Here is a 16,728-nt window from a genome sequence, read left to right on the forward strand (position 1 = left end):
TAAATCTCCATAACCCTAAATGACCACAACCCCAAATCAAGATGACCCCATATGACCACAACCCCAAATAACCACGACCCCAAATCACCACGACCCCAAATAACTTGACCCCAAATAACCATGACCCCAAATCTCCATAACCCCAAATACAGATGACCCCAAATGAATATGGCCCCAAATCCAGATGATCCCAAATCTCCATGACCGCAAATAACCACGTCCCCAAATCTCCATAACCCCAAATGACCACGACCCCAAATAACAATGACCCTAAATCTCCATAACCCCAAATAACCATGACCCCAAGTCAAGATGGCCCCAAATAACTTAACCCCAAATAACCAAGACCCTAAATCTCCATAACCCCAAATAACCATGACCCCAAATAGAGATGGCCCCAAATAACTTGACCCCAAATAACCATGACCCCAAATAACCATGACCCCAAATAACCATGACCCCAAATCTCCATGACCCCAAATCTCCATGACCCCAAATGACCATGACCCCAAATCCAGATGACCCCAAATCTCCATAACCCCAAATAACTGCAAGGACCCCAAATAGAGATGACCCCAAATGACCACAACCCCAAATAACCATGACCGTAAATCTCCATAACCCCAAATAACTGTGACCCTAAATAACCATAACCCCAAATGACTATGACCCCAAATGACCACGACGACCCCAAATCACACTGTTCCCAAATGGAGATGTCCCCATGTCACGACATCCCCATGTCACGACATACCCATGTCATGATATACCCATGTCACGATATACCCATGTCCCCATCCCCATATCATGATATAACCATGTCATGACATACCTATGTCATGACATACCCATGTCCCCATTCCCATGTCATGATATACCCATGTCACAACATACCTATGTCATGATATACCCATGTCACGATATACCCATGTCACGACATCCCCATGTCCCTGTCCCCATGTCACGACATACCCATGTCACGACATACCTGTGTCACGATATACCCATGTCACGACATACCCATGTCATGATATACCCCTGTCATAATATACCCATGTCATGACATCCTTATGTCATGTTGTCCTCATGTCACAATATACTCACGTCCAACTGTCCCCATGTCATGACATCCCCACGTCACACTGTTCCCATGTCACGACATCCCCATGTCATGATATACCCATGTCCCTGTCCCCATGTCATGACATACCCATGTCATGATATACCCATGTCCCTGTCCCCATGTCATGACATACCCATGTTCCCATCTCCATGTCACGACATACCCATGTCCCTGACCCCATGTCATGATATACCCATGTCACGATATACCCATGTCACGACATACCCATGTCACGACATCCCCATGTCCCTGTCCCCATGTCATGATATACCCATGTCATGACATACCTATGTCACGACATCCCCATGTCATGATATACCCATGTCCCTGTCCCCATGTCATGATATACCCATGTCATGATATACCTATGTCACGGTATCCCCATGTCATGATATACCCATGTCACGACATACCCATGTCATGATATACCCATGTTCCCGTCTCCATGTCACGTTATACCCATGTCCCTGACCCCATGTCATGATATACCCATGTCACGATACACCCATGTCCCCATCCCCATATCATGATATAACCATGTCATGACATCCCCATGTCATGATATTCCCATGTCCCTGTCCCCATGTCACGATATACCCATGTCACGATATACCCATGTCATGACATACCCATGTCATGATATACCCATGTCACACTGTCTCCATGTCACGACATACCCATGTCACACTGTCCCCATGTCACGATATACCCCTGTCACGACATACCCATGTCATGACATCCTTATGTCATGTTGTCCTCATGTCACGATATACCCATGTCCAACTGTCCCCATGTCATGACATCCCCATGTCACATTGTCCTCATGTCACGGTATCCCCGTGTCATGATATACCCATGTTCCCGTCTCCATGTCACGACATACCCATGTCCCTGAACCCATGTCATGATATACCCATGTCATGACATCCCCATGTCACGATATACCCATGTCCAACTGTCCCCATGTCATGACATCCCCATGTCACATTATCCTCATGTCACGGTATCCCCGTGTCATGATATACCCATGTCCCCGTCCCCATGTCACGATATACCCATATCATGACATCGCCATGTCACCACATCCCCATGTCGCAGACCAATGGCGTGACATCCCCATATCGAGATATCCCCATGTCATGCTGTCCCCATGTTGCGATATCCCCATATTGAGATATCCCCATGTCACGACATCCCCATGTCATGTTGTCCCCATATCATGACATTCCCATGTCACGACATCCCCATATCGTGACATCCACGTGTCACAACAGCTCATCCCCACGTCAAGATCCCCATGTCATGTCGTCCCCATGTCACGACATCCCCATGTCACAGTCCAATGTCACGACATCCCCATGTCTCGTTGTCCCCATGTCACGACATCCCCATGTCACGATATCTCCATGTCATGACATCCCCATATCGCGACATCCATGTGTCACAACTCATCCCCATGTCAACATCCCCATGTCATGTTGTCCCCATGTCATGATATCCCCATGTCACGACATCCCCATATCAGGCCATCCCCATGTCCCCAGGTCCCCATGTCACGACATCCCCATGTCACAGACCAATGTCACGATATCCCCATGTCATGTCATCCCCATGTCACGACATCCCCGTGTCGCAGTCCAATGTCACGACATCCCCATTTCTAATGGTCCCCATATCATGACATCCCCATTTCATGTTGTCCCCATGTCACGATATCCCCATGTCACGACATCCCCATATCAAGATATCTCCATGTCAAGAACCCCATGTCAAACAGTCCCTATGACACTTCATCCCCATGTCACGACATCCCCATATCGTGACATCCCCATGTCCCACTCATCCCCATGTCAAGATCCCCATGTCATGTCATGTCATCCCCATGTCAAACTGTCCCCATATCATGACATTCCCCATGTCACGACATCCCCATATCGTGACATCCACGTGTCACAACAGCTCATCCCCACGTCAAAATCCCCATGTCACGACATCCCCATGTCACGATATCTCCATGTCATGACATCCCCATGTCAANTCAAAAACCCCATGTCATACAGTCCCCATGTCACGACATCCCCATGTCACGACATAACCACGTCACAATATCCCCATGTCACGATATCCCCATGTCACACTGTCCCCATATCACGACATCCCCATATCGCAACATCCCCATATCACATTGTCCCCATCTCACGACATCCCCTTGTCTCAACATCCCCATGTCATGATATAACCATGTCACGATATAACCATGCCATGACATCCCCATGTCACAGCGTCCCCATGTCCCCCAATCCCCATGTCACGACATGCCCATATCATAGTCCAATGTCACGACATCCCCACGTCACATTGTCCCCATGTCACGACATCCCCATATCGTGACATACCCATGTCAAATTGTCCCCATATCACAACATCCCCATATCACGACATCCCCATGTCACAACATCCCCATTTCCCACAGTCCCCATGTCAAGACACCCCCATATCGTGACATACCCATGTCAAATTGTCCCCATATCACAACATCCCCATGTCACGACATCCCTATGTCACAAAGTCCCCATATCACGACATCCCCATATCAGGTTGTCCCCATATCACGATATCCCCATGTCACAGCTCAATGTCACGACATCCCCATGTCATGACCATATCAAACAGTCCCCATATCGTGATGTCCCCATGTCACGACATCCCCATGTTACGACATCTCCGTGTCTTGACATCCCCATGTCACACTGTCCCCATATCACGACATCCCCATATCGCAACACCCCCATGTCATGTCGTCCCCATGTCACGACATCCCCATGTCACGACATCCCCTTGTCTCAACATTCCCATGTCATGACATAAATGTCACTCTGTCCCTATGTCACGATATCCCCATTTCTAACTGTCCCCATGTCATGACATCCCCATATCGTGACATCCACGTGTCACAACAACTCATCCCCATGTCCCACTGTCCCCATGTCACGACATCCCCATGTCAAGTCGTCCCTATGTCGCAATATCCCCATGTCACGACATCCCCTTGTCTCAGCATCCCCATGACATCCCCATGTCACGATACACTCATGTCACGACATCCCCATTTCTAATGGTCCCCATATCACGTTGTCCCCACGTCACGACATCCCCTTGTCCCAACATCCCCATGTCATGATATAAACATGTCACGATATACTCATGGCATGACNTCCCCATATCACGTTGTCCCCACGTCACGACATCCCCTTGTCCCAACATCCCCATGTCATGATATAAACATGTCACGATATACTCATGGCATGACATCCCCATGTCACAGTGTCACCATGTCACGACATCCCCATGTCACGACATCCCCATATCACATCCCCACGTCACACTGTCCCCATGTCACGATATCCCCAGTTCTTACTGTCCCCATATCACAATATCCCCATGTCACGACATCCCCATTTCTAACGGTCTCCATACCATGATATAAACATGTCATGACATCCCCATGTCACGGGATCCCCATATCACGACATCCCCATGTCATGACATCCCCATATCACAACGTCCCCATGTCAAGTCGTCCCCATGTCACGACATCCCCATGTCACAGTCCAACGTCACGACATCCCCGTGTCAAGCTGTCCCCATATCACCTTATCCCCATGTCTCAACATCCCCATGTCATGATATAACCATGTCACGATATCCCCATTTCTATCTGTCCCCATATCACAACATCCCCATATCGTAACATCCCCATGTCACGACATCCCCTTATCTCAACATCCCCATGTCATGACATAACCATGTCACGATATACTCATGTCACGACATCCCCATTTCTATCTGTCCCCATATCACGACATCCCCATGTCACGTTGTCCCCATGTCACGATATCCCCATTTCTATCTGTCCCCATGTCACGACATCCCCATGTCACCACAACCCCATATCATGACATCTTCATGTCATGACATCCCCACGTCCCACTCTCCCCATGTCCCACTGTCCCCATATCACGACATCCCCATGTCACACCGTCCCCATGTCACGACATCCCCATATCATGACATCCCCATGTCACGACATCCCCATATCATGTCATCCCCATGTCACAACATCCCTATATCATGACATCCCCATGTCAAGTCGTCCCCATACCAAGACATCCCCATGTCAAGTTGTCCCCATATCACGTTGTCCCCATATCACACTGTCCCCATATCACTACATCCCCATGTCAGTGTCCCCATATCACGATATCCCACGTCATGACATCCCCATTTCAGTATCCCCATGTCACAACATCCCCATGTCACACTGTCCCCATGTCATGACATAACCATGTCACGACATACTCATGGCATGACATCCCCATGTCATGTTGTCCCCATGTCACGACATCCCCATATTACATCCCCACGTCACACTGTCCCCATGTCATGATATCCCCAGTTCTTACTGTCCCCATATCACCACATCCCCATGTCACGACATCCCCATTTCTAACGGTCCCCATATCATGATATAAACATGTCATGACATCCCCATGTCACGGGATCCCCATATCACGACATCCCCATGTCACGACATCCCCATGTCACAGTCCAATGTCACGACATCCCCGTGTCAAGCTGTCCCCATATCACCTTATCCCCATGTCATGATATAACCATGTCACGACATCCCCATTTCTATCTGTCCCCATATCACAACATCCCCATATCGTAACATCCCCATGTCACGACATCCCCATGTCACACTGTCCCCATGTCGTGACATCCCCATATCATGACATCCCTGTATCACACTACTCCCCATGTCACGATATCCCCATGTCTTTGTCATTTCCATGTCACGACATCCCCATATCGTGACATCCACGTGTCACACCAACTCATCCCCATGTCAAGATCCCCATATCATGACATCCCCATGTCCCACAGTCCCCATGTCACGACATCCCCATGTCAAGTCGTCCCCATGTCATAACATCCCCATATCGCAACATCCCCATGTCATGATATAAACATGTCATGACATACTCATCATGACATCCCCATGTCACACTGTCCCCATGTCACGATATCCCCATTTCTTACCGTCCCCATGTCACAACATCCCCATTTCAGTATCCCCATGTCACGACATCCCCATTTCAATCACATCCCCATGTCATGACATCCCCATGTCACATCATCCCCATGTCATGACATCGCCATATCACGACATCCCCGTATCACACTACTCCCCATGTCACAATATCCCCATGTCCAACTGTCGCCATGTCATGATATCCCCATGTCACGACATCTGCATGTCACGACATCCCCACGTCCCACTGTCCCAATGTCACGACATCCCCGTGTCACCACAACCCCATATCATGACATCTTCATGTCGTGACATCCCCATGTCCCACTGTCCCCATATCATGACATCCCCATGTCAAGTCGTCCCCATGTCACGTTGTCCCCATAGCACAACATCCCCATGTCAGTGTCCCCATATCACGATATCCCACGTCACGACATCCCAATTTCAGGATCCCCCATGTCACGATATCCCCATTTCTATCTGTCCCCATATCACGACATCCCCATGTCACACCGTCCCCATGTCACGATATCCCCATATCATGACATCCCCATGTTAAGTTGTCCCCATATCACGTTGTCCCCATATCACGTTGTCCCCATATCACGCTGTCCCCATATCACTACATCCCCATGTCAGTGTCCCCATATCACGATANTATCACGCTGTCCCCATATCACTACATCCCCATGTCAGTGTCCCCATATCATGATATCCCACGTCACGACATCCCCATTTCAGTATCCCCATGTCATGACATCCCCATGTCACACTGTCCCCATGTCACGATATCCCCATTTCTATCTGTCCCCATATCACAACATCCCCATGTCACGACATCCCCTTATCTCAACATCCCCGTGTCATGACATAACCATGTCACGATATACTCATGTCACGACATCCCCATTTCTATCTGTCCCCATGTCACGACATCCCCATGTCACAACCCCATTTCATGACATCTTCATGTCGTGACATCTCCATGTCCCACTCCCCCCATTTCCCACTGTCCCCATATCACGACATCCCCATGTCACACCGTCCCCATGTCACGACATCCCCATATCATGTCATCCCCATGTCATGACATCCCTATATCATGACATCCCCATGTCACGACATCCCCATACCAAGACATCCCCATGTCAAGTCGTCCCCATATCATGTTGTCCCCATATCACACTGTCCCCATATCACTACATCCCCATGTCAGTGTCTCCATATCACAATATCCCACATCACGACATCCCCATTTCAGTATCCCCATGTCACGATATCCAAATTTCTATCTGTCCCCATATCATGACATTCCCATGTCACGACATAACCATGTCACGATATACTCATGTCATGACATCCCCATATCACACTGTCCCCATGTCACGATATCCCCATTTCTAACTGTCCCCTTATCACATCCCCATGTCCCACTCTCCCCATATCACGATATCCCCATGTCACACCGTCCCCGTGTCCCACTGTCCCCATATCACAACATCCCCATGTCACGGCATCCCCATGTCACCACAACCCCATATCATGACATCCTCATGTCGTGACATCCCCATGTCCCACTCTCCCCATGTCCCACTGTCCCCATATCATGACATCCCCATGTCAAGTCGTCCCCATATCACACTGTCCCCATATCTCAACATCCCCATGTCACGACATCCCCATATCGAGACATCCTTATGTCACGACATCCCCATGTCTCTGTCCCCATGTTGTGATATCCCCATATCGCAACATCCCCATATCATGTTATAAACGTCACGACATCCCTGTATGATAATGTCCCCATGTCACAATATCTCCATGTCATGACATCCCCATTTCTATCTGTCCCTATATCATGATATCCCCATGTCATGACATCCCCATGTCCCACTGTCCCCATGTCACGACATCCCCATATCGAGACATCCCCATGTCATGACATCCCCATGTCACACTGTCCCCATGTCACGATATCCCCATTTCTAACTGTCCCCATGTCACAACATCCCCATATCGTAACATCCACATGTCACAACTGCTCATCCCCGTGTCAAGATCCCCATGTCATGTCGTCCCCATATCATGAGATCCCCTTATTTCAACATCCCCATGTCATGACATAACCATGTCATGACATCCCCATGTCACGACATCCCCATGTCCCACTGTCCCCATATCACAACATCCCCATGTCAGTGTCCCCATATCACGATATCCCACGTCACGACATCCCCATTTCAGTATCCCCATGTCACGACATCCCCATTTCTATCTGTCCCCATATCACGACATCCCCATGTCACGTTGTCCCCATGTCACGATATCCCCATTTCTATCTGTCCCCATGTCACGACATCCCCATGTCACAACCCCATATCATGACATCTTCATGTCGTGACATCCCCACGTCCCACTCTCCCCATTTCCCACTGTCCCCATGTCACGACATGCCCATGTCACCACAACCCCATATCATGACATCTTCATGTCGTGACATCCCCATGTCCCACTCTCCCCATGTCCCACTGTCCCCATATCATGATATCCCCATGTCCAACTGTCCCCATGTCACGATATCCCCATATCATGACATCCCCATGTCACGACATCCCCATGTCAAGTCGTCCTCATATCACGTTGTCCCCATATCACGACATCCCCATGTTACACTGTCCCCATGTCACGATATCCCCATTTCTATCCGTCCCCATATCACGATATCCCCATGACACGACATCCCCATGTCACGCTGTCCCCATGTCACGACATCCCCTTGTCCCAACATCCCCATGTCACGATGTCTCCATATCAAGACATCCTCATGTCACAACATCCCCATGTCTCTGTCCCCATGTTGTGATATCCCCATATCGCAACATCCCCATATCACGATATAAACATGTCACGACATCCCCGTAATGTCCCCACGTCACAATATCCCCATGTCATGACATCCCCATTTCTATCTGTCCCTATATGACATCCCCATGTCACATCGTCCCCATGTCGTGACATCCCCATATCATGACATCCCCGTATCACACTACTCCCCATGTCACAATATCCCCATGTCCAACTGTCTCCATGTCGTGATATCCCCATGTCACACCGTCCCCGGGTCCCACTGTCCCCATGTCACGACATCCCCATGTCACCACAACCCCATATCATGACATCTTCATGTCGTGACATCCCCACGTCCCACTCTCCCCATTTCCCACTGTCCCCATATCACGACATCCCCATGTCACACCGTCCCCATGTCACGATATCCCCATATCATGACATCCCCATGTCACGACATCCCCATATCATGACATCCCCATGTCAAGTCGTCCCCATATCACACTGTCCCCATATCACTACATCCCCATGTCAGTGTCCCCATATCACAATATCCCACATCACGACATCCCCATTTCAGTATCCCCATGTCACGATATCCCCATTTCTATCTGTCCCCATATCACAACATCCCCATGTCATGACATCCCCTTATCTCAACATCCCCATGTCATGACATAACCATGTCACGATATACTCATGTCACGATATTCCCATTTCTATCTGTCCCCATATCACGACATCCCCATGTCACGATATCCCCATTTCTAACTGTCCCCTTATCACGACATCCCCATGTCATGACATCCCCATGTCACAGTCCAATGTCATGACATCCCCGTGTCAAGCTGTCCCCATATCACCTTATCCCCATGTCTCAACATCCCCATGTCATGATATAACCATGTCACGACATCCCTATTTCTAACTGTCCCCATATGGTAACATCCCCATGTCACGATATCCCCGTTTCTAACGGTCCCCATGTCACGACATCCCCATGTCCCACTGTCCCCATGTCGTGACATCCCCATATCATGACATCCCCGTATCACACTACTCCCCATGTCAAGATCCCCATGTCTTTGTCATCCCCATGTCACGACATCCCCATATCGTGACATCCACGTGTCACAACAGCTCATTCCCATGTCAAGATCCCCATATCATGACATCCCCATGTCACATACACCCCATGTCACATACACCCCATGTCACATACACCCCATGTCACGATATCCCCATATCATGACATCCCCATGTCAAGTCATCCCCATACCAAGACATCCCCATGTCAAGTCGTCCCCATATCACATTGTCCCCATATCACGCTGTCCCCATATCACAACATCCCCATGTCAGTGTCCCCATATCACAATATCCCACGTCACGACATCCCCATTTCAGTATCCCCATGTCACGACATCCCCATTTCTATCTGTCCCCATATCACGACATCCCCATGTCATGACATCCCCTTATCTCAACATCCCCATGTCATGACATAACCATGTCACGTTGTCCCCATGCCATGATATCCCCATTTCTAACTGTCCCCTTATCACAACATTCCCATGTCATGACACCTCCATGACAGTATCCCCATGTCACGACATCCCCGTATGATAATGTCCCCCACATCCCCATGTCACAATATCCCCATGTCATGACATCCCCATTTCTATCTGTCCCAATATCATGACATCCCCATGTGACACTGTCCCCATGTCACGATATCCCCATTTCTAACTGTCCCCATGTCACGACATCCCCATATCGTAACATCCACATGTCACAACAGCTCATCCCCGTGTCAAGATCCCCATGTCATGTCGTCCCCATGTCATGACATCCCCATTTCACACTGTCCCCATATCACGACATCCCCATGTCACGATATCCCCATTTCTAATGGTCCCCATATCATGACATCCCCATGTCAAGTTGTCCCCATGTCAAGTTGTCCCCATATCACATCCCCATATCACGACATCCCCACGTCACACTGTCCCCATATCATGACATCCGCATATTGTGACATTCCCATGTCACAACATTCCCATATCGCAACATCCCCTTGTCAAGTCGTCCCCATGTCACAACATCCCCATGTCACGACATCCCCATTTCTAATTGTCCCCATATCGTGATATCCACGTGTCACAGCAACACATCCCCATGTCAAGACCCCCATGTCATGTCGTCCCCATGTCACGACATCCCCATATCATGACATCCCCATGTCAAGTCGTCCCCATCTCACAATATCCCCATATCACGACATCCCCATGTCACGACATCCCCATTTCTAACGGTCCCCATATCATGACATCCCCATGTCACACTGTCCCCATGTCATGACATCCCCATATTGTGACATTCCCATGTCACATCCCCATATCCCATTGTCCCCATATCGCAATATCCCTTGTCAAGTCGTCCCCCTGTCACAACATCCCCATGTCACATCCCCACGTCACACTGTCCCCATATCATGACATCCCCATATCGCTACATCCATGTGTCACAACAGCTCATCCCCATGTCACACAGTCCCCATATCACGATATCACCACGTCACGACATCCCCATGTCACGACATCCCCTTGTCTCAACATCCCCATATCATGGTATGAACATGTCACGACATCCCCGTGTCACACTGTCCCCATATCACGGTATCCCCATGTCACGACATCCCCAAGTCACCTCATCCCCCTATCGTGACATCCCCATGTCACGCTGTCCCCATTTCTAATGGTCCCCATGTCACGACATCCCCATGTCATGATATCCCCTTGTCTCAACATCCCCATATCATGATATATCCATGTCACGACATCCCCAAGTCACCTCATCCCCCTATCATGACATCCCCATGTCCCCCAGTCCCCATGTCACGACATCCCCTTGTCTCAACATCCCCATATCACGATATATCCATGTCACGACATCCCCATGTCACGCTGTCCCCATGTCACAACATCCCCATGTGACGACACCTCACTCATGTCATGATATCCCCATGTTGCGACATCCACGTATCGCGACGGCCCCTGTTGGACGACATCCCCATGTCACGGGATCCCCATGTCACGACACCCCCATGTCACGGGATCCCCATGTCACGACACCCCCATGTCACGGGATCCCCATGTCACGACATCGCCGTGTGATCGGATCCCCACGTCACGACATCCCCATGACACGACACCTCCATGTCACACTGAACTCATGTCACGATAGACACGGCGCCACAGCCCCATGTCGTGATATCCCCATGTCGTGATATCCCCATGTCACGACATCCCCATGTCTAACTGTCCCCATGTCACGACATCCCCATGTCACGACATCCCCATTTCTAACCGTCCCCATGTCACATCCCCGTGTCACTACAACCCCATATCGTGACATCCCCATGTCACGACATACCCTTGCGTCAACATCCCCATGTCGTGATATAACCATGTCACGATATCCCCATGTCACCTCATCACATGTCACCATATCACATCGTCCCCATGTCAAACTGTCCCGATGTCACGTCATCCCCAAGTTTCTCTGTCCCTATGTCATGATATAAACGTCACGACATCCCCATATCACGACATCCCCATGTCACAACATCCCCATGTCACGACATCCCCATTTCTAATGGTCCCCATGTCACGATATCCCCACGTCACGTTGTCTCCATATCATGACATCCCCATATCACAACATATCCATGTCATGACATCCGCTTGTCTGAACATCCCCATGTCGTGATATCCCCATGTCACGACATCCCCATGTCACCTCATCCCCATGTCATGACATCCCCATACTACAGCAACCCCATGTCATGATATCCCCATTGAAAACTGTCCCCATGTCACGACATCCCCATGTCTGAACATCCCCATATCATGACATCCCCGTGTCCCACTGTCCCCATGTCACAATATCCCCATGTCACGACATCCCCATGTCACGACATCCCCTTGTCTCATTGTCCCCATGTCATGATATAACCGTGTCACAACATCCCCACGTCACGATATTGCCATGTTACGACATCCCCATGTCTCACTGTCCCCATGTTACAGCATCCCCATGTCACGACATCCCCATGTCATGATATAACCATGTCTCACTGTCCCCATGTCCCACATCCCCATGTCACGACATCCCCGTGTCACGATATCCCTTTATCTCAACATCCCCATGTTGTGACATAAAGGTTATGACATCCCCATGTCCCACTGTCCCCATGTCACGATATCCCCATGTCCCACAGTCCCCATGTCACGATATAAACAGCTTGACATCCCCATGCCCCACTGTCCCCATATCATGTCGTCCCCATGTCATAGTCCCCATATCACAACATCCCCATGTCACGACATCCCCATATCATGACATCCCCATTTCTAACTGTCCCCATGTCGTGATATCCCCATGTCACGACATTCCCATGTCCAAATGTCCCCATGTCGTGACATCCCCACGTCACGTCCCCATGTCACAATATCCCCATGTCACAACGTCCCCATTTCTAACTGTCCCTATATCACGACATCCCCATATCGTGACATCCACGTGTCACAACAGCTCATCCCCACGTCAGATCCCCCATGTTCATGTCCATGCCCCATGCTCACGACATTCCCCATGTCACAGTCCAATATCACGACATCCCCATGTCTCGTTGTCCCCATGTCATGATATCCCCTTATCTCAAGATCCCCATATCATGACACCATCATGTCACGACATCCCCATGTCCTCACATTCCCATGTCCCCATATTCCCATGTCCCTGCATCTCCATGTCCTAATATCCCCATGTCATGACATCCCCATGTCCAACTGTCCCCATGTCACGATATCCCCTTATCTCAACATCCCCATATCATGACATAAATGTCACACCATCCCCATGTCCCACTGTCCCCATATCACGACATCCCCATATCACGACATCCCCATGTCCATCTGTCCCCATGTCACGACATCCCCTTGTCTCAACATCCCCATATCATGATATAACCATGTCACGACATCCCCATGTCCTGACATCCCCACATCCCACTGTCCCCATGTCACGATATCCCCATATCCCAACATCCCCATGTCACGACATCCCCATGTCCTATTATTCCCATGTCCCACTGTCCCCATGTCACGACATCCCCATGTCTCGTTGTCCCCATGTCATGACATCCCCTTATCTCAACATCCCCGTATCATGACATAAATGTCATGACATCCCCATGTCACGACATCCCCATGTCATGATATAAATGAGTCACGATATCCCCATGTCCCACTGTCCCCATGTCACGCTATCCCCATGTCACAACCCCATATCGTGACATCCCCATGTCACGACATCCCCATGTCCCACAGTCCCCATATCATGACATCCCCATGTCACATCCACCCCATATCGTGACATCCTCGTGTCGTGACATCCCCATGTCCATCTGTCCCCATGTCGTGATATCCCCATGTCACGACATCCCCATGTCTCGTTGTCCCCATGTCATGATATCCCCTGATCTCAACAACCCCATATCAAGACACAAACGTCATGACATCCCCATGTCCCACTGTCCCCATATCACGACATCCCCATATCACGACATCCCCATATCACGACATCCCCATATCACGACATCCCCATATCATGACATCCCCATATCACGACATCCCCATGTCCATCTGTCCCCATGTCACGACATCCCCTTGTCTCAACATCCCCATGTCATGATATAACCATGTCACGACATCCCCATGTCCTGACATCCCCACATCCCACTGTCCCCATGTCATGATATCCCCATATCCCAACATCCCCATGTCACGACATCCCCATGTCCTATTATTCCCATGTCCCACTGTCCCCATGTCACGACATCCCCATGTCCTATTATTCCCATGTCCCACTGTCCCCATGTCGTGATATCCCCATGTCATGACATCCCCATGTCTCGTTGTCCCCATGTCACGACATCCCCATGTCATGATATAAACGAGTCACGATATCCCCATGTCCCAGTGTCCCCATGTCACGCTATCCCCATGTCACAACCCCATATCGTGACATCCCCATATCACGACATCCCCATGTCCCACAGTCCCCATATCATGACATCCCCATGTCAGATGATTGGGGGGAGAGTGTGGGGCCTAGAGATGTGGGGAGTGAGATGTGGGGTGCAGAGGGTTTGGGCAGAGACGGGGGCAGAGAGATGGGAGGGAGGGAGATGTGGGGCAGAGAGATGGGGGGCAGAGGGGTGGGGGGCTGAGATGTGGGGCAGAGACTTGGGGGGCAGAGATGTGGGGGCAGAGATGTGGGGCAGAGAGATGGGGAGGGAGGGGAGATGTGGGGCCAGTGAGATGTGGGGCAAGAGATGGTGGGGCAGGGGATGTGGGGAGACCTTGGGGGCAGAGGGGGGGAGGGGAAGTGGAGACAGTGGGATGGGGATGTCGTGACATGGGGACGATGGGACATGGGGAATATTGTGAACATGGGATCAAATGGACATGGGGATGTGTGACATGGGATGTCATGATTGGGGAATATCGCTGACATGGGGACGGTGTGACATGGGAATTACTTGACGAATGGGAGAGTGGGACATGTGGAGAGTGGGCATGGGGACTGTTACGATCGACATGAAGGCATGCTCATATGATATGGGGTTGTGGTGACATGGTTATATCATGACATGTCTTCATATATGAATGGGGATGTTTGCAGACAAGGGGATGTCGTGACATGGGACAACGATAGAATGGGGATATCGTGAATGGGGAAGTGTGACATGGGGATGTCGTGATATGCGGGATATGAAATGGGGATGTCCCGTGATGTTGGGATGTCGTGACATGGGGATTGTCACTTAACTTTATGTCATGATAATGGGGTATGTTGAAGATAAGGGGATGTCATGAATGGGGACAACGAGAATGGGGATGTCGTGACATTGGATCTGTGGGACATGGGGATGTCGCTCGCCATGATGTACCGATATGGGGATGTCATGACATGGGGATGTCACGATTGGGGAAGTGCGGGACATGGGGATGTCGTGACTGATGGTGTCATGATATGGGGATGTCAGGTATACTGGGGATATCACGTACATGAGGGACAGTGGGACGTTGGGGATGTCAGGACATGGGGATATATGTGACATGTTGTTAATTATATATCGTGACATGTGGGATTGTTTGAGAGCAAGGGGATGTTGTGACACTGGGGATGTCGTGATATTTGGGGACAGTGGGATGGGGATGTTCCGTGGACCTCGTTTATATCATGACATGGGGATGTCGGACATGAAGAATCATGATATGGGGGGGAAAAAAAAATGGGGGGTTTGTGATAAGGGGTATACATGACATGAGGACAGTTACGAGACATGGGGAGTGTTGTGACATGGGATGTCGTGACATGGCGGAACAGTGGGACCATGGGAAATAATAGGAACATGGGGATGTTCCGTGACATGGGATGTTGTGATATGGGGATGTCACGACTATGGGGATGTCACGATATGGGGATGGTTGTGACATGGGGATGTTGTGACAGTGGGGATATACGACATGGGGACCAGATGGACATGGGGATGTTCACGCCACGAGGATGTACGATATGGGGTGGATGT

At 49.9% G+C, this 16,728-nt stretch overlaps 2 protein-coding genes and 1 pseudogene across 2 annotated transcripts; all 3 read left to right on the forward strand.

Annotated features, from left to right (window-relative positions):
• The first annotated feature begins 934 nt into the window (after positions 1 to 934).
• On the forward strand, positions 935 to 4,987 carry LOC116652688 (early nodulin-75-like). Its single transcript, XM_032441877.1, is given in 2 exon segments — positions 935 to 3,162; positions 3,164 to 4,987. Coding segments are annotated over 2 exon segments (885 nt in total). The 5' UTR covers positions 935 to 3,105; the 3' UTR covers positions 3,992 to 4,987.
• Positions 4,988 to 9,239: 4,252 nt separating this feature from the next.
• Positions 9,240 to 10,272, forward strand: LOC116652690 (putative uncharacterized protein YHR217C; the record flags this gene model as incomplete). The annotated part of the gene is given in 1 exon segment (XM_032441878.1): positions 9,240 to 10,272. A coding segment is annotated over 1 exon segment (510 nt), but the record flags the coding sequence as incomplete, so codon positions are not given.
• Positions 10,273 to 10,692: 420 nt separating this feature from the next.
• On the forward strand, positions 10,693 to 12,827 carry LOC116652689 (annotated as a pseudogene).
• Positions 12,828 to 16,728: the final 3,901 nt, after the last annotated feature.

The sequence above is a fragment of the Coturnix japonica genome, unplaced genomic scaffold, assembly GCF_001577835.2.
Source record: "Coturnix japonica isolate 7356 unplaced genomic scaffold, Coturnix japonica 2.1 chrUnrandom671, whole genome shotgun sequence".
Lineage (NCBI taxonomy): Eukaryota > Metazoa > Chordata > Aves > Galliformes > Phasianidae > Coturnix > Coturnix japonica.